Genomic DNA, 17,749 nt, shown 5'->3' with positions numbered 1-17,749 from the left:
CCTGGAAAACTGCAGATGAGCGGGGAGATCAGGCCTTGGCTGGGAAGGCCCGCGGAGCTGTCCAAGGTGTGTCCTGCTGGTGTAGGGCATCAGCAGACAACAGTGGGGAGGAGGGGGCATCTGGGACGTCCCCCACTCCCCACACAGAAATCAACTCAAAATGAACTGGGACCACCGTGCAAAATGCAAATCACGCAGAATCCAGACCAAAGCACGAGGCACCCCTGGGAGCTTGGGGTGCCGGGTCACGGCGCAGAGGCGGCTGGGATAGGACACCGCGCAGGGCATGAAAGACAAGCCCTGCGACGGGGCAGTCTCTGTGAATCCCCTCGGATAACGGATTTGTCTGCAGACTGTGAACGGCCCCAGAAAACAACCCAATTACAGAGTGGGCAGCGGATCTGAACAGACCCTACCAAAGGAGAGATACAGATGGCGAATAAGCATATGAAAAGATGCCCGCGCCCTTTGTCATCAGGGAAATGCAAATGGCAACAATAATGAGAGACCCCTCTACCTATGCGGATGGCCGCAGTCCAACCAAACAACCACCAGACAGACAGCAGACCCAGACCCGACCCAGGAGCCCAGCCACAGACGAATTGTCATTCTGGGGACGGGAAATGCGGGGTGGAGGGGTGGGGGGTGGGGGGCTGTGGATGGCGCCTAGAGCCACACTGAGCCCCCAGCGGGTCCAGGCCCTATGCAGGCGGCTCAGCTGACCCCAAAACTCCCGTCTACGCAAACCTGTACTCAACCCCTCTCCACCGGCAGCAGCTGGAAGCGACCAAGGTATCCCTAGGGCTGTGTGACTCAGCCAACGCTGGTGGCCGCGCAGGCGAGAGCAGCGGCCAGGAGACTTGTCAAAAGAAGGACAGTCCACAGCACGTGGCCAAGCAGGCCCCCATGCAGGGGTGACGTCCCATCCGAGCTGTTTCTATGGCAAGTCTAGAAAAGGCAACACCTGCACAGTGGGGGGGGGGGCACGGTGGTTTATGGGGGTAACGGCTGTTGGCTCCGCTGAGGCGGACAGGGGACCACTCTCTGGGTCTTTGCTCAAACCCGCAGACTCGCAAAGAGTGGACTCTAATTAACGTATGCAAAGAAAAGCCCTTGGGGGGAGACCACAGCTCACAGGAGTAAGGCTCACGGGAGTAAGGCTTAGGAGTAAGGCTCACGGGAGTGATGATTACGGGAGTCAGGCTCACGGGAGTAAAGCTTAGGAGCAAAGCTCACAGGAGTGAGGCTTAGGAATAAGGCTTAGATAAGAGGCTCACAGAGTAAGCCGCGGTGCTGCTAAGGACAGGAATCAGAAGCGTCAGAGTCCCTGGTGGGTAGCGCAGCACTCCGTGGGCAAAACTGCCGCACACAGGGGCCTGTGGCATGTGGGGGTACCAGGTGTGAACAGGGCAGTGAAGGGACTGCCATGAGGGCCAAGAGACCCGCCTTTCCCCGCGGGAGACACCAGAATGTTCCGTGGGGTCACGTATCCACAGAGACGCTGTCACAGTGAACTCAGGCTCAGCTGAAGAGAGTCACAGGCATGAGTGGATTAACACACGGCCGGGGGTGGGCCGGGGCTCACAGACCCTCGCGGATAAACACACAGATGGTGTGTGTGTGTGTGGGGGGGAGTTGAGGCTCACAGACCCTCACTCTGTGCCCACGGCCTGGTCCACGCTACCATGAGAAGCCGGGGCTGCCTCTGGGGCCGGACACTCCCTGAGCGCGGGGCGACTGGCCATGCCCGAAAGGGCACAAACGGCGAAGAACAAAGTCCCCCAGTGGGGGTAAGTTACGGGACACGTATAGGAGCGACTCGGCAAGCCGGGCCGCAGGGCTCAGCAGGGGAGGAAGGGGGTCGGGGCGGACCGGGCGGGAGAGCCACGCGCGTGGACAGCAGCAAGGGGAGTGTGAGGGGCAGATGGGGAAGAAGCGGCCGCGGGCAGCTCCCACGGACTGGTGACTCCACCCTGCTTCCTCCCGCCACGAAGCCCGGAGCTTGCGGGGGGGGGGGGGGCAGAGTGTCAGCCGGAAGGACCCGAGGACCAGGCGGCCACAGCAGGATCCCGAAACCAGAGGAAGCTTGGGAGATGTGGGGTGCCCCGCGTGAAGCCACGCCCGAGCCCCGTGGCCATGTGTCCGCACTGAGTCCCGACTCGGCCGTGACAGCACCTGCCCCACAATCACTCCACTTACCGCCCTCTACCCCGACTCAAAAACCCAAGTCACCCCCTCAGGCCCCTCCTAGGCTTCATTTGCAGGAGCACCTCGGCACCTGCACCCAATACTCCTGGGAAGGGGCCTGGGAATGTGCATTCCCAACGGGGTCACGGGTGGGGGGCGCTTTCCAGCCCTCCCTGACCCCACTCTGCCCCCAGCCCTGCTGGCACCCCACAGTGCAGCCTGCAGCACCCCCAGATCTGGGGCAGCACATCTGGACACAGGAGGGTCAGGTGGGACGCCGGGGTCCTCAGCCCACACTGTGTACGGCCCTTGGGCTCCCACGGGTGCCGGAGCAGAGGGACACCCAGATTTTGAGAAGTTCTGTCCATGATTATAGATATTCAAAGGTGCTATTGGGGCTGGGGCAATAGCGTGTAGGGCGCTTGCCTTGCACGCGGCTGACCCGGGTTCGATTCCCAGCATCCCATATGGTCCCCTGAGCACCGCCAAGGGTAATTCCTGAGTGCAGAGCCAGGAGCAATCCCTGTGCATCGCCAGGTGTGACCCAAAAAAGCAAAAAAAAAAAAAAAGGTTCTATTGGCCGAATAGAAACCCAAAACATGGTGCCGAAGCCACAGCACAGCGGGATGGGCATTGGTCTCGCATGTGGCTGACCTGTGTTCTATCCCCAGCATCCCATATGGTCCCCTGAGCACCACCAGGAGTGACTCCTGAGTGCAGAGCCAGGAGTAACCCTTGTGCATCGCCAGGGGTGACTCAAAAAAAGTCAAAAATAAATAAACAAGTAAATAAAAACAAAATGCCTTAAAAAAATTTAAAAAAGAAAAGGAAATTCAAAAATAGGACTGGAGAGATAGAACAGATGAGAGGGTGCGTGCCCTGCATATGGCCAACCTGGGTTCGGTCCCTGGCATCTTATATGGTTCCCTGAGCCCTGCCAGGAGTGATCCCTGAGCACAGTGCCAGGAGTCAGGCCAGGAACAGCTCAGTGTGGCCCAAAACAACAACAACAACAAATCCAAAGAGGGGCTGGAGATGGGGGTGGGAGGGATACTGGGACCCGTGGTGGTGGGAAATGGGCACTGGTGGAGGGATGGGTATTTGATCACTGTATAATTGAAATCCAAGCACAAAAATTTGTAAATCTACAACTGTACCTCATGGTGTTTCACTAACAAAAATTTAAAAACAAAACAAAACAAAAAAAAGAGGGGTTGGAGTGATAGCACAGCAGGTAGGGCGTTTGCCTTGCATGTGGCCGACCCGGGTTCGATTCCCAGCATCCCATATGGTCCCCTGAGCACCGCCAGGGAAAATTTCTGAGTGCAGAGCCAGGAGTGACCCCTGTACATCACTGGGTGCGACCCAAAAAGAAAAAAATATCCAAAGATAATGAGTCAACTCTCCAATGTTCAGTTTTATGAAATATATATTAGTTTTTGTTTGTTTGTTCATTTATTTTTGGCTTTTTGGGCCACACCTGGAGATGCTCAGTGGTCACTCCTGGCTCTGCACTGAGGAAATCATTCCCGGCGGTGCTCAGGGGACCATATGGGATGCTGGGGATCGAACCCGGGTCGACTGCGTGCAAGGCCAATGCTCTCCCCGCTGCGCCATCGCTCCAGTCCCTATATTTTAGTTTTTGAGCTACTCCCAGTGACGCATTTGAAGCCAGACAAGCAAACTGCTCTTTGCTAAGTTGGAGGACAAGTACATGGGGGCTGAGGAATGGCAGCCCCACCCCCCACACACGCCCCCTCCAGGACATGAGAGGATCACGAGAGGATCATGAGAGGATCACGCGGTGCCCCGTACCTACACGGCAGGAAGCTAAAGCCCTGCCACAGGTCTGAAACCCGAACAAATAATTCCGGGCCGGGGAGATGTGCCCAGGGCTGAGCACGGTCCCTGGCATCTCGTTGGGCCCCCGCTGCCACCACGTCCGATGTCGTCTCTGAGCACCACTGGGTGCTGCTCCCACCCCCACCCCCCAAACAAGCCACGGTTCAGATCCGGAAGAATGCCGGCACATCACGTGAGCTAAAGGTCCTCAAGTGCTCGGGACAGAGAGAGACGAGACCGTCACCTCTGGCAGCAGGTGAGGCCCCGCGTGGCGAGCTGGGATTCCCAGGCAGAGAACAAGGGCCCGTTGGCGGGGCAGGACAATGCAAATATTTATGGCACCAAAGACTCACTAGGGAGTAGATAGCGAAAGCCGCTTAGTAGCAACTCAAATATCCGCCGCCCCGGAATGGAGAAAGGAGCGGGGTGGGGGGGTTCCCTGACGCTGCTCTGGGCGACGGACCTTGAGCTCGCCACACCTGGGAGAGCGGGCGGGAGCCACTGATGCAAACCCAGTGGTCACGTCCACGGGCACGGAAGATTGACAGCTGCTGGGCGGGGAAGACGGGGACCGGGGAATGACAGTTGAGGGGTGTGGGGTCTTTCTTTCTTTCTTCCTTTCTTTCTTTCTTTCTTTCTTTCTTTCTTTCTTTCTTTTTCTTTCTTTCTATTGAATCATCTTGAGATACAGTTACAAGCTTTCATGTTTGAGTTTCAGTCACACAATGATCAAACACCCATCCCTCCACCAGTGCACATTCCCCACCACCAATGTCCCCAGTATCCCCCCCTTTCCCACCCTCCCCCTGCCTCCATGACAGACAATTTCCCCCATACTCTCTCTACTTTCAGGCATTATGGGCTGCAATACAGATACTGAGAGGTTATCATGTTTGGTCTTTTGTCTACTTTCAGCACACAGCTCCCATCCCAAACAATCCCTCCAACCATCATTGACTTAGTGATCCCTTCTCTATCCCAGCTGCCTTCTCCCCCAGCTCATGAGGCAGGCTTCCAACAATGGAGCAATATTCCTGGCGGGTGTGAGGTTTCTTTTCAAGGATGAATCACTGTACCACTGTCATCCCATTGTTCATCGATTTTCTCGAGCAGGCACAGTCTCCTTCGTCCTAGCCCTGAGATTTTAGAAAGTGCCACATTCGAGGCTCTTTCAGGGTCAGGGGAATGAGACCCATCATTGTTATTGGGATTTGGCGTATCGAATACGCCATGGGGAGTTTGCCAGATTCTGCCAAACTCTCAGTAGCATGTTGGGTTCTCCACGAGTAAGAACTAGGTAATAAGAAGTTGTGGATGAAAATATTCTCAAATTAGACCGGGAGGAGAATTCCAGGCCCCATGAACATACCCCAACCCAACAACTGATGCCTTTCACAGGGCCAAGTTCCTACTTGGTGAATTCACGTCAAGCAGAATCCGATTAAAAAGGTCACTGCCTGCTGTCGTGAGGTCAAGGATTTGCTCACTTGGGGGTAAGGCTCCAGGGTCCACGTGACTGTCCTTGGCTGTCCTGCATGAAAGCATGTCTCAGCCCTTGGCGCCACCTCCCTGGCCTAGAATTATTGATTTAAAGCGTGATAAGGGAATGATATATTTTTTAAAAAAGAAAATCTTTATATTTTGGAAATCTTCATAAAGTCCAAAATGTCACAGGTAAAATGCTACGGTGTACAGCGCCTTGAATTTACCATTTAACAATCCTAGTGGGGAATTCGGTGCCGCCAGCAGGTCAACCTGTACCTGCAGGGCGAGGGCATCAGCAGCCTGACGGTGCCTTCAGGCTTCCTGATGCCCCCAAATTGTCGCTGCGCCTTTGTCCGAACCCCAACAGCTCGGGAGCCAGTTTCCTGAGAAATTAAAGTTAGGTATGTGGGAGCCATGCTTGCAAATCACCTCTGGCTCAGCTGTCCAAGCTCCTTTTTCAGCCTTGCTTCAGAGACCCATACATAAATCTCGAAAGAGATCAAAAGCCGCAGTTAATCTAGGACGGGCTCAAGGTCGAACAGAAAGAGTAAATCGGCGGAGGGGTGGGGGAATGGGGGGGCGGGGGGCGGTCAGCCTGGTGCCAGCCCAAGCTGAGACCCTGGCAGACACTTGCTCCCACAATCCAAAATCGCCACCATGCCCCCAGCCGGATTCCACCGTCTCGAGATGGACCTCACTGAGATATAATCTGCTGAAAATTTGGGTTTGCAGGTTTTGTGACTGAAATCTCCAGGTTTTCTTGGGGTCGGGTGGGCTACCTCCCCCCCACCTCCCTATATTTCCGGAAGCCTCGGCAGTCACATCCACACCCCAAAGCTGCCACCTAGTCGAAACTGCTACTCCAGCCTTACCGTCCTCATAAAAATACTGACTGCCCTGAGCAAAACACCATCCCCTCTTAGTACCCGTATTGCAAACCGTAACGCTCAAAAGGAGAGAGAGAAGAAAAGTCCGTGCCACAGAGGCATGGCAGGCTTGGGGAGGGTGCTGGGGGGTGGCAGGAGGGAATCTGGGAACTCTGGCGGTGTGAGGCCCCAGAGCAGGCTCCTCAGAAGGCATGAGAGGCTGCAGCCAACATTAAGTCTCAGCGAGGCCTCAGTTTCTGTTTCCCCGGAGCAGGACCTGCAGTTGCTGGTAAACTCCCAGTTGAGTAATGTGCCGAGATAAGGAACTGGGCAGTTGGATCTGGCCAGTCATGAGGGGTCACTCACAGTACCCTCCTTAGAAACGGTTACTAGGCATTATCTAATTGCTGACCACCATTGTCATAGGGCCGATGCCAAAACAGACCAGTACATAAATTGCTTCTTAACTCTGAGCCCTATCTAAACCGCTCGTGATTTGGACTCGGGGTCCCTGTCAAGACTCCACTGCGTTGGATGAGACTTGAACCCTAGCTCGGGCTAGCGCTGGCTCGGGCTAGTCATCAAGTCCTTTGCTTTTGCATTATCGTGTGTGGTCTGGGTCTCTCCGCAGCTGGGGATCTGAAACTCGGGCACGACAGCGGTGGGAAACGTCCACTGGTGGAAGGTTGGGTGCTGGATCATTGTACGACTGAAACCCAATCATGAGCAGCTTTGGAATGGTCTATCTCATGGATATTCAATTAAAATTAAAAAAAAATTCTCCTGGAGTATGTCTGCGGTGGGGAGAGTCAGTGGGAGAAGGAAACCTGGGCCCAACCCCAGCATATCCTCCACCCCGCCAGCACCACCCATGAACAGCCCCTGAGACCCCCAGAGACGACCCAACCTCCTTCTCCCCAAGCAAGCAAAGACGCCTTTCTTAGTTTCTGAAAAACCAGGTAGAACTATTCACCCTTTTTCTACAGTGAAAAGAATTCCAGTGGGAGAGTGGGATGAAATCATGGCTCCATCCAGAGCACAGGAACAGCCCCCAGAAAACTAACCGATGTGGAAGACAGACACAAAGGGAAGGTGCGGGTCGCCCCCCCCCCCCCACCGCTCCCGTGGCCCAAGGACCAACCTCCCCCCTCACCCGTTTCCTTCTGCCAAGAGATTCAAGTCCTAAGCTGTCACCCGCCTTAAAGAAAGGCGTGAGCAGACGATCGTGTACTATTTCACACAGGTCCACTGTACGTGGGACACACGTCAGGCCACCGACCCTGGAGAGAAAACACCCATTTCAAGCCACAGTGACTCTGGGTTCACACGTCTGGCCTGAAGCTCGCTGGGCAGGACGCTTGCCTTGATCATGGCTGGCCCTCGTTTGATCCCCAGCAGGACATAGGGTCCCCAACCATCACCAGGAGTGACCCCTGGGCACCACCAGGTGTGGCCCGGCCACAACCCCCAAATAAATAAAACACAGCAGGAACCTCGGCTGAGTAAGGCCTGTGGAAGCCGCTAATCCCAGGTACCAGGGAGCCGCTCTCCTTCCACATGCAAATCCTCCAGCCGCACACAATTGCCCCATTCTCACCAGCACACCACCGTTCCTGGAGGACAGCCCAGCTCCCCGCTGCTGACCAGACCTCAGCTCCCTTGGGCGGGGCCAAGCTCTCAGGCTGCCCTACCCCCTGCTCTGCAGAAGCAGCTGGAAACAGGCCGGGGCCACCCACTCACCCTCAGAGGGGCAAACCACTGGCCGGGACAGCCTGTGCCGGCCTCTTGCGGTGCATCACTCCCGTCTCCAGCAACCCCGAAGGCTGCTTTAAAGGACAGGGGCCGCATCAGGGGTGCTTGGGACGGAGCCACTCCCACGTGCTGGACCAGGCACCTGCTCCAGTCACAGCCCAGCCTGCAGGAAACCCAGAGATCTCGAAGCACCAGGGCTGGGAGCTGAGGGGACGCCTCCACCAGGGCCCCAACCTCCCCAAACGGTGGCCTCTGCTGTTCCCAGCCCTGATTCCTCCTCCGGGGGCAATGGCTGCAGTCACCGCCACAGCTGCACCACGGATGGGCTGTGGCCACTGCACTGTTCTCGGGAAGGACGTCCGGCCACACTGAACGGACAGTCCCCACGTACTGCGCCCTCGCCAGTGTGTGGGAGCCCATGCTCCCCAGAACAAACCCTTCCAGATATGCGCGGACAAGGCCAGGGGCCCCCACAACGAGGGGCTCAGAAGCAAGTGGAAACCAGTTGGTGATAGTTCCGGAAATAACAGAGGGGCCCAGGTCGGAAGGAAGAAAGGAAGGAAGGAGGGAAGGAGGGAAGGAGGGAGGAGGGAGGGAGAGAAGGAAGAAAGGAAGGAAGGAAGGAAGGAAGGGAGGGAGGGAGGAGGGAAGGAGTGATGGAGGGAGGGGAGGGAAGGAGGAAGGAGGGAGGAAGGGAGGGAAGGAAGGAGGGAGGGAGGGACCAGGTTTCGGATGCTGGGTAGAGGCGGGCTCAGTGGGCAGCGCAGGCCAGGAGGGCTAAGAAGGGGGCCTGTGAGATGGGGGGCCCTGGGTTCAAGGACACGTCCATGCTCCCCAGCCCTGGACTCTCAGTGAGCTCTCTCCCAATGTCACATTCTCACAGTTAGACCAGCCAGACACCCTCAAAGCAGAAAGGACCACATTCCGAGGTCCCAGTACCCAGCGCATGTAGGACACTGAGGCCCGAGTGGGCGGCGCCTGAGACACAGGGTGAGGCTCGGCCCAGTTGGGGCACCCAGGGCCCTCAGGTCCCCTCAGGGCTGAATCACACCCCACACTGGAAATGTCCCCCACTCCCAGGGGGTCTGTTCTTTGGGGTGTAGGGGACCCCTCAAAGCAGCCTGGGTCCCCGAACCTCAGGACGTTCGGCCCTAAGTTCTGGTCCCCACATGCCAGCTGTCGGGAAGCGAAGAACCAGAACAGAAAGCACGGGTGCGGCCCCCTCCCCGCCAGAGGAGCCCCCCCTGACCCCCGCTTTCTGGGGGAGCCCCCGCACCTGCGTCCCTCCACTTCCGGCTGACAGGCTGTGCTCACCCTTCAGCCTGGCTTTGCTCAGCAGAAAATGGAAGAAACAGCAACTCCGACTAGAAAACATTTTTTTCCCTCCTGTTACGAGTTTTTGAAAACTGAAAACTGACCCTAAATGCAGGAGAGGCTCCTGGACAGTTCACAGGTAGTTCCTCGTTCCTGGGACAGCAGCCTGGAGCCTGGAGCTGCCGCTAAAACCACACCTCGGGGGCCAGGAAGGAATGGCTCCAAATGCCCCAAGTCCTTTGTGACTCGGAAGTTGGCTTCAAGGTGGGACGGTGCCTGCCCAGACGTCTCAGGGAGCCGGTGATGGCTGCCCCAAAGGACAAAGAAAGAACTAGATTCTCTCCCGGGGGGCGAGGCACGGCTAAGCTCTGGGTGGGGGTGAGGGGGGTGCAGACGAACATATGCGGCCCCAGACAGGCCCCGCTCCCGACTCCCAGGGAAATATGGCAACTGTGAAAGGATCTGCCGAATCCAAGGCCCAGAAAAGCCAAGTTAATTTTAAAGGGACACACACATGCCGCATCTCCAAAGGCTTCCAGCAAAGGCGTCTGACAGCCAAGACGCCTGTCGGTCATGAGGAAGGAGGATTTTGGCAGGGGACACGGCAGGGAAAGTGGGTGACTTGGGATCAGCACATAGGACAGAAGCTGCTATGGGCACCGTCTTCGTGGAAAATGTCAGGGACGGACCCCCGGGAAGCCATTTAAAATCCTGTATGCTTCAGTGGGTGATGAAACGAGGATCTGAATTTGCCAGAACCCCGGCAGGCACAGAATCCAGAGCCGGCAACCGGGCGCCCAAAGGCACCGAGGCCTCGGCCTGGGATGCGCCTTGGTGGGGGTGGGGCGGGCAGGAGGGTGAGCCGCAGGCTCTGAGCCCACCAGGGAAGGGCCCTCCGTGGGCTCCCTCGTGGCTCAGAGCTTCACAAGTGACATGGGACGGGAGTGTGGGCCGTGAGGGCGAGGGCCGGGAAGGACGAGCGTGAGGAGCGGCTGCATGGGTCAGTCGGTGGTCAAGGCAGGCTGGGCCCAGACAGACGCTCCACATCCCCACAGGACACTCCGCCCGGGCTAGAAGCTTCTATACTCGAAGGGACAGGCCGGGCATGGCAGCAGGTGCCTCCGTCAGGACAGGGTGGCCAAGCTTACCAGCCCTCTGGGAGCCTCAGCGTGCCCAGGGCTGCCAGGAGCAGGGGGATCTACCTGCCTCTTAGCCCGGCCGATGCTCCCCACCTCTGCACCCAGCCAGTGCTCCCCGCCTCTGTGCCCAGCCAGTGCTCTCCACCTCTGCATCTAGTGAGTGCTCCCCGCCTCTGCGCCCAGCCAGTGCTCCCCATCTCTGCACACGGCCAGTGCTCCCCGCCTCTGTGCCTGGCCAGTGCTCCCTGCCTCTGAACCCGACCTGGTGCTCCCTGCATCTGTGCCCAGCCAGTGCTCCCCACTTCTGCTCCTGGCCAGTGCTCCCCACCTCTGCGCCCAGCCAGTGCTCCCCGCCTCTGCGCCCGGCCAGTGCTCCCTGCCTCTGCGCCCAGCCAGTGCTCCCCGCCTCTGCGCCCGGCCAGTGCTCCCTGCCTCTGCGCCCAGCGAGTGCTCCTCACCTCTGCGCCTGGTCAGTGCTCCCCGCCTCTGTGCCTGATCAGTGCTCCCCACCTCTGCACCCAGCTAGTGCTCCTCGCCCCTGAACCCAACCCGGTGCTCCCCACATCAGCACCCAGCCAATGCTCCCCGCCTCTCTCCCCCTGCCCCAGGTGGGCCCTGCCCCCACCCCGGCGTGCACGGCTCCCACCTTTGGTGGGCCCCTTCCGGCTGAGCACGGCCTGCTGCTCCTCGGTGATGTTGAGCCTCCGCACCACGTCGGCCAGCGCGGATTTGAGCAGCTGGATGTCGTCCTCCTGCATCTGGACTCGCTGCTCCAGGGAGGCGATGCGGTCGGTGACCTCCATGCTGCTGGCGGCGGACGTGCTGTCATCTGCGGGGACAGGGACAGGCAGGTGAGCCCAGGGGCTGTGCATGCGCAGGCAGGACCCTGTGGTCTTACTGTTCCAGGAAAACCAGAACGTGGGGCCTGGAGGCCTGGATGCCGGGAACGTGGAGAAGTCCCAGAAGGGGCCCGGAGGGAGGGGTCCCCAGACTCGGGGACCCGGGAACTGGCCCTGCCTGGAAACGGTCCCGTCCACCCAGCGCAGCCGAGCGAGGCGACTGCCAGGACAGGGGAGCAGCTCTCAGCAGAGGGGCGTTACGGGACTGCAGTCTCCCTGACGTGGCCCAGAGCAAGAGGACAGGGGCAGGGTGTCTTCTTTGCACACGGCCGACCCAAGTTTGAACCTCAGCACCCCACACAACCCCCCAAGGCTGCCAGGCGTGGTTCCTGAGTGCAGAGCCAGGTATGTGACAATCTTCTGTAAGGCAAGTAAGGATAGAGACTTACAAATGAATCTCGGGAGACGGCAGCACGCCGCAGAAATGTCCCCCCAACCCTGCACCACGTTGATTTCCCTGGGGCACCTCAGAGGGGGGCAGGGGTGCCCCTCCACCTACTCCTAATTAACCCCAGCAGCTGCAAGTCTCCAGAACCCAATCACCGCGACACTCACAGCCGACCTTCACAGGCTCTTCCCCGAGTCCCCCACGCAAGAGAATGAATCGGCTGAAAAACCCAAGCACGCAGGACCAGTGACCGAAAACTCCAAGCTTCACAGAGTCGAGGATGGGCCACCTCCCCCCATCTCCCCGCCCTTCCGGTTTCTTAGCAGTCATGCCCAAGAACTGCCTCTGAGTGCCACTTAAACACATTGAATGATCCAGAGACTCACAAATGGATCTCTGAAAAGAGCAGCACCTCGCAGAGATGCCTCTGGACTCCAAACACTAAAAAAATTTAGAATTCCAGGAGCACGCAGTCACTTTTGCGGCCACATTCACCTCATACTATTCATGGCAAGCATCGTAGCACTGGAGCACTGTCCTCCCGTTGTTCATCGATTTGCTCGAGGGGGCCCAGTAACATCTCCATTGTGAGACTTGCTGTTACTGTGTTTGGCATATCGAATACATCATGGGTAAGCTTGCCAGGCTTTGCCGTGCGAGCAAGATACTCTCAGTAGCTTGCCAGGTTCTCTGAGAGGGGAGGAGGAATTGAATTCAGGTTGGCCGGGTCGGCCGCATGCAAGGCAAATGCCCTACCCACTGTGCAATGCAAAATAAATTGTTTAGCATCTGCCTAAGGGGCAGGCTGGGGTGGGTGGGAAGAGGCAATGGTGGTAGGGTTGGTGTTAAAATATTGAATATAAACCATTATTGTGAACAACTTTATGAAAAATTTAAAAATTAAAAAAAATTATTTTTAAGAGAAAAGTAAGTATACCTGCACCAACAGAAATATCAGTTAAGGGGGCGGTGAGACATCTCAAGGGGCTGGAGTGCAGGTGCCTATGTGAGGGGCCCAAACCCAATCACCGGAGTACCTGTGAGCGACCCCCAAGGACCACTGTGGAAGGAAACTGACCTTCAGTAGAGCAGCAAGAGGTCTCGGCAGAGAAGTGGACGCAAAGCAGAGGGAGCCAAGTAGGTCGTGACGTCTACTGCAAATCACGGCCACTGTCACTGTCCTCCCATTGTTCATCGATTTGCTCGAGCAGGCCCAGTAACGTCTCCATTGTGAGACTTGTTGTGACTGTGTTTGGCATATCGAATACGTCACGGGGAGCTTGCTGGGCTCTCCGAGAGGGGCAGAAGGATCGAGCTCGGATGGCCAGGTCGGCCGCGTGCAAGGCAAACGCCCTACCTGCTGTGCTATCATTCCAGCCCGCTGCAAATTACAGAACTGAAAAATACCATTTCGGAACTGAATTCCGCTGCCCTAGCCGGGAATGCTGAGCAAGCCTGCGTCACCGAAGCAGGGAGGGAACATGAAACAGACCAGAGCCGTGGGGACCTCGGTGACCCCGAAGAGCCCCAAAGAGTTGTCTAGAATGGAAGAGAATGATAACAGGAGAGGGAAGTTCTGAAAGGAGAACGGCTTGAAAACGGCCTGATTCAACAAAGCAGAGAGGTGTGAAATGACAAAATAAACACAAACGCTCATGCGGAGGGGGTCAACACCAAGCTTCGGACTCATGACAAGCAGCAGAGGAAACATTGTTCTAGAAGCTTCTGGGTGCTCAGGGCTTACCCTTAACTCTGTGCTCAGGGACCACTCCTGGAGGGCTCAGGAGACATGTGGTAGGGTGTCAGGGCTTGAACCCAGGTCAGCCACAAGCAAGGTAAGTGCCGTACCCACTGTCCTCTGGCTCCCATAGAAAATGACATCTGTTCCAAGCGACAATGTACCAGCTGGGGTCTGTCCAAGCTGGGGACCCTGGCGGGAGGGGAGGGCACTGTTGGGTGAAGACAACGCGAGCGGCACCCTGTACCCGCTCAAACGGCGAGCAGGGAAGCAGAATGAAGGCTCTGTCCGAGAAATGAAGATGGAAAAACTAAAATGCCAAGGGGAGTTCTTCGGGGTTAGGAAAAATGACACATGAGACAAACTCACAGCAAGGGGATGACAGACATCTGGACAGGATTAGGAATTTCTCTTTATTTCCTGGTCTGGAACTAAGTGGGTTACGCGGTTGCCCTGCACATGGCTGACTCGGGCTTTATCCCTGGCATCACAGATGCTCCCTGATCACCAGGAGTGATCCTTGAGCATGGAGTCAGGAGCCAGCCCTGAGCACTGCCAGGTGGAGCCTCCACAAGCCCCTTAGCCCCTCAAAAGAATTCTCTTCTTTAGGGGCTGGAGCAACAGCACAGGGTGTTTGCCTTGCACGTGGCCAACCCAAGTTCGATTCCCAGCATCCCATATGGTCCCCTGAGCCAGGAGTAATTCCTGAGTGCAGAGCCAGGACTAACCCCTGTGCATTGCCGGGTGTGACCCAAAAAGCAAAATAATAATAATAATAATTTTCATCTTTAGATGGGAGAGGACAGCATGTCCCCCCAACGGGAAGCACGGCTCCCGCAGGGCAGAGTGAAGCGATTGTGGGGGCATAGGTCGGGTCCAGGAGCTCCCAAACCCGCGCACATGCCCATCTTTTCTGACCGTGCACACACGGGCCCATCAGAGCCCCGACTACCGACACGACGCCCCGACGCCCACCGGGACGCCAGCTCGACCCAGCGGGACCCTCCCCTGATGGGTAGAGGCGCGGGCTGCGGTAGGCAAAGTGTGAGGGCGCTCGGGACCCCCCCACGTCTGGGGGATAACGACGGAACCCCCTCCCCACCACAGGATGGCGGGGAAGGGAGGGCTCTGCTACCGGTGGCTGACAGCATAGGAGAGGAGGGGCAGCAGCTGGGGGATCCGGTACCGCAAAGGTACCCCAAAGGGCTGGAGCGATAGCACAGTGGGTAAGGCATTTGCCTTGCATGTGGCCGACCCTGGTTGGCCCAGGTTCGATTCCTCCGGCCCTCTTGGAGAGCTTGGCAAGCTACCGAGAGTATCTCGCCCGCACGGCAAAGCCTGGCAAGCTCCCCGTGGCGTATTCGATATGCCAGACACAGTAACAAGAAGTCTCAGGATGGAGATGTTACTGGGCCTGCTCGAGCAAATCAATGAACAACGGGAGGACAGTGCTACAATTCATCTTTAGACATTCCTCTTAATGTTCTCATAAGTCCTTAAAATCTTAAGAAAAAAATTATAGGATTGTCTTAGGCAGTTTATACGGTGTGTCAATGTAATCCTTATAACTATCATCAAAGCAAAGGTAATGTGGAGTTGCAAGATTGTAAGATTTTAAAATTTTTACAGAAAACACATAATATGAACTGCAAAGGATCCACAGAGAGTTAAGGATGTGAACCCCTAAAAAACTGAGCAGAAGTGGCTTCCCCCAAACTCTCTACCAAAGCGGGTCAACAGGAAGGTGGGGGGACATACGGCGTGGCCCCATCAGGAGCAACTGCATCACACAAATGGAAAAGCCAGGGGGGCCGGGACAGAACGCCAGACCCCCCCCCCCCCACGAGGGACTCTCCAAGGCAAAGACACAGCTGGCCAAGAAGCAAATACAGAGGGAGACGGGATGCAGAAGGGGGACCAGCATGGCAGTGCCAGCACCAGGGATGGGCATCAGCCGAGAGGAAGTGGACCGTGCCATGGCCAGTCAGTAGGATGGTTTACAGTCCATTAAGCCCAGCTAGCCAGCATTGATGTTAACATGGGACCAGCTACACTGAACCCAAAGATCTCAACGCCCCTCTTTCTTTATTTTCTTTTTTTCTTTTTGGGTCATGCCCGGCAATGCACACGGGCTCCTCCTGGCTCATGCACTCAGGAATTACTCCTGGTGGTGCTCAGGGGACCGTATGGGATGCTGGAAATCGAACCCGAGTTGGCCACATGCAAGGCAAACGCCCTATCCACTGTGCTATGGCTCCAGCCCCTCAACGCCCCCCTTTCTTACAGCTTCTGGCACAAGTGACGAAAGGCAGCAAAGATAAAGAAGCCCCCAAGTGCCCCCCAAACAGTCTCTGTGCTGGACCAAGAGCTCCATCCCCTTAGCACGTGCACACGGTCCTGGAGTCAGACACCCCATGCTCAGGAGCACACAGGGCTGCAGGAAACCGCCAGCAGGAAAAAGCATCTTCTCTGGCCCAGGGTTCAAAGGAAATCAAATACAAGAACCAGGAAGACCCCAGGCAGCTTGGAAATGAAACGACCAGCTTCATGTTGACTGTTCGGTCAGAAGGATGTCAGAGCAACTTAGAAGGCTATTTAATGAATTTCATGCCCAATTCAATCAGCCTAATCAGTGGCTGAATAAACAGCAGTACTCCTACATCAAAAAAAAAAAGGCTATTTATGTGAGTAATAGTAAAAATGCAGCATATCTGATAGATGGAGTGCAGCTGAAATAAATCTTTAAGGGCAATTCATCACTTTTAATGCCTTTATGGGAGAAAATGGGGGGACACTCCAACCAGGGAACCTCAGGGATCAGACTCACTGGCTAAGACAAGAAGGGCCGGTTAGCCCCAAATCAAGCAAGAGGGAAGAAACAAGGCAGAAGTGAACAGAATGACACGGTGGAATCAGAAGACGGGATCTGAGGACAGGGTGACCCCCTGCCCCTGCACGGAAGCAGGGGCCAGGCTCGCCGGCTCGGGACTCCATCCCCCAAAAGTGACCCGGAATAGTGAGTCCTGACCAACCTACCATTGCCGTGCCCATGGCTCAGACCAAACATACATAAGTCCCTGGAAGAAGCCCTCGGCGGCACGGGGCAGACACTTGTCCACGTGTTCCCGAACACGTCGAGAAGTGGCACAGTGGAGACGGGACCAAGTGGTCCTTGAATAGAGTTGCTCTGCTTGGGGAAAACTGGAGCAAGAAGGGGTGGGGGGCTGGAGCAATAGCACAGCGGGGAGGGCGTTTGCCTTGCACGCTGCCGACCCGGGTTCGATTCCCAGCATCCCATATGGTCCCCCGAGCACCGCCAGGAGTGATTCTTGAGTGCAGAGCCAGGAGTAACCCCTGTGCAACACCGGGTGTGACCCCCCCCCAAAAAAAAGGCATTTACCAGGCCAGGCGCCGGAAGTGGATCTGAGATAAGGGAAACAGCCCAAACTGGGGCAGGAACCCTCAGGCCCACGGCTCCCTGGGATTCTGACCAGCCACCTGTTATGCCTCATGGGTGCGGCTATCGGGTTCTGTCAAGTTCCCAAGACACACGTGTTCGGGCAGGGGTGTGTGCCTGCCCTTCAGGGGGAGGCACCGAGGTTAAGCATCTCGTAAAGAAGTTCCTAGGAGCTTAAGGGCTCTTTGAAGAAATCACAGCCTAAGTCTCGGCCGGCCAGCGGCAACTTAAGGCATCACCGTGAGGGCGTTCCCGTTCCTGACAGGCTGTCCCCTGTCCCAGAGCCCGCAGGCAGGGTTAGGTCCTTCTGGCGGGGGTGGGGGGGTAGGGGGGTGGGGGGCAGAGTGCTCTGCCCTGCTCTTTCCGGAATCCTGTAGTGCTGGCCACTGGACCTGGGCGTCCGGCATGCAAAATATGTGCCTGGCCTGTTTGGTGCCAGCTCTCCGCCTGGAGAACTTTAAAAACCCAACAACAGTGAGAAAACAAATAACCCATTAAAAAATCCAATGAAACGGGCACTGGTGAAGATACGGGTGTTTCATTGTATGACCGAGACTTAAACCCAAAAGCTTTGTAACTGCTCTCATGGTGATTCAATAAATAAAGTTATAAAAAATGAAAAAAATCTAATGAAAGATTTGAGTAAATATTTCATCAAAGAGCAAAGGGGGAGGGTGGGGGG

General features: G+C 56.5%; 1 protein-coding gene across 3 annotated transcripts in view; it reads right to left on the bottom strand.

Annotated features, from left to right (window-relative positions):
• Positions 1 to 17,749, bottom strand: part of EML1 (EMAP like 1) — a 92,452-nt gene that overhangs the window by 38,227 nt on the left and 36,476 nt on the right. For all 3 annotated transcript variants that reach the window (XM_056113672.1, XM_056113673.1, XM_056113674.1), the window contains exon 2: positions 11,232 to 11,414. In XM_056113672.1, coding sequence (XP_055969647.1) covers positions 11,232 to 11,414 — 183 coding nt within the window. The remainder of the gene's footprint in view (positions 1 to 11,231; positions 11,415 to 17,749) is intronic.

This window comes from Sorex fumeus, unplaced genomic scaffold (assembly GCF_029834395.1).
Source record: "Sorex fumeus unplaced genomic scaffold, SorFum_2.1 ptg000022l, whole genome shotgun sequence".
NCBI classification, from domain to species: domain Eukaryota; kingdom Metazoa; phylum Chordata; class Mammalia; order Eulipotyphla; family Soricidae; genus Sorex; species Sorex fumeus.
Note: the sequence above shows the minus strand (reverse complement) of the source record. Positions and strands in the feature narration are given on the sequence as shown.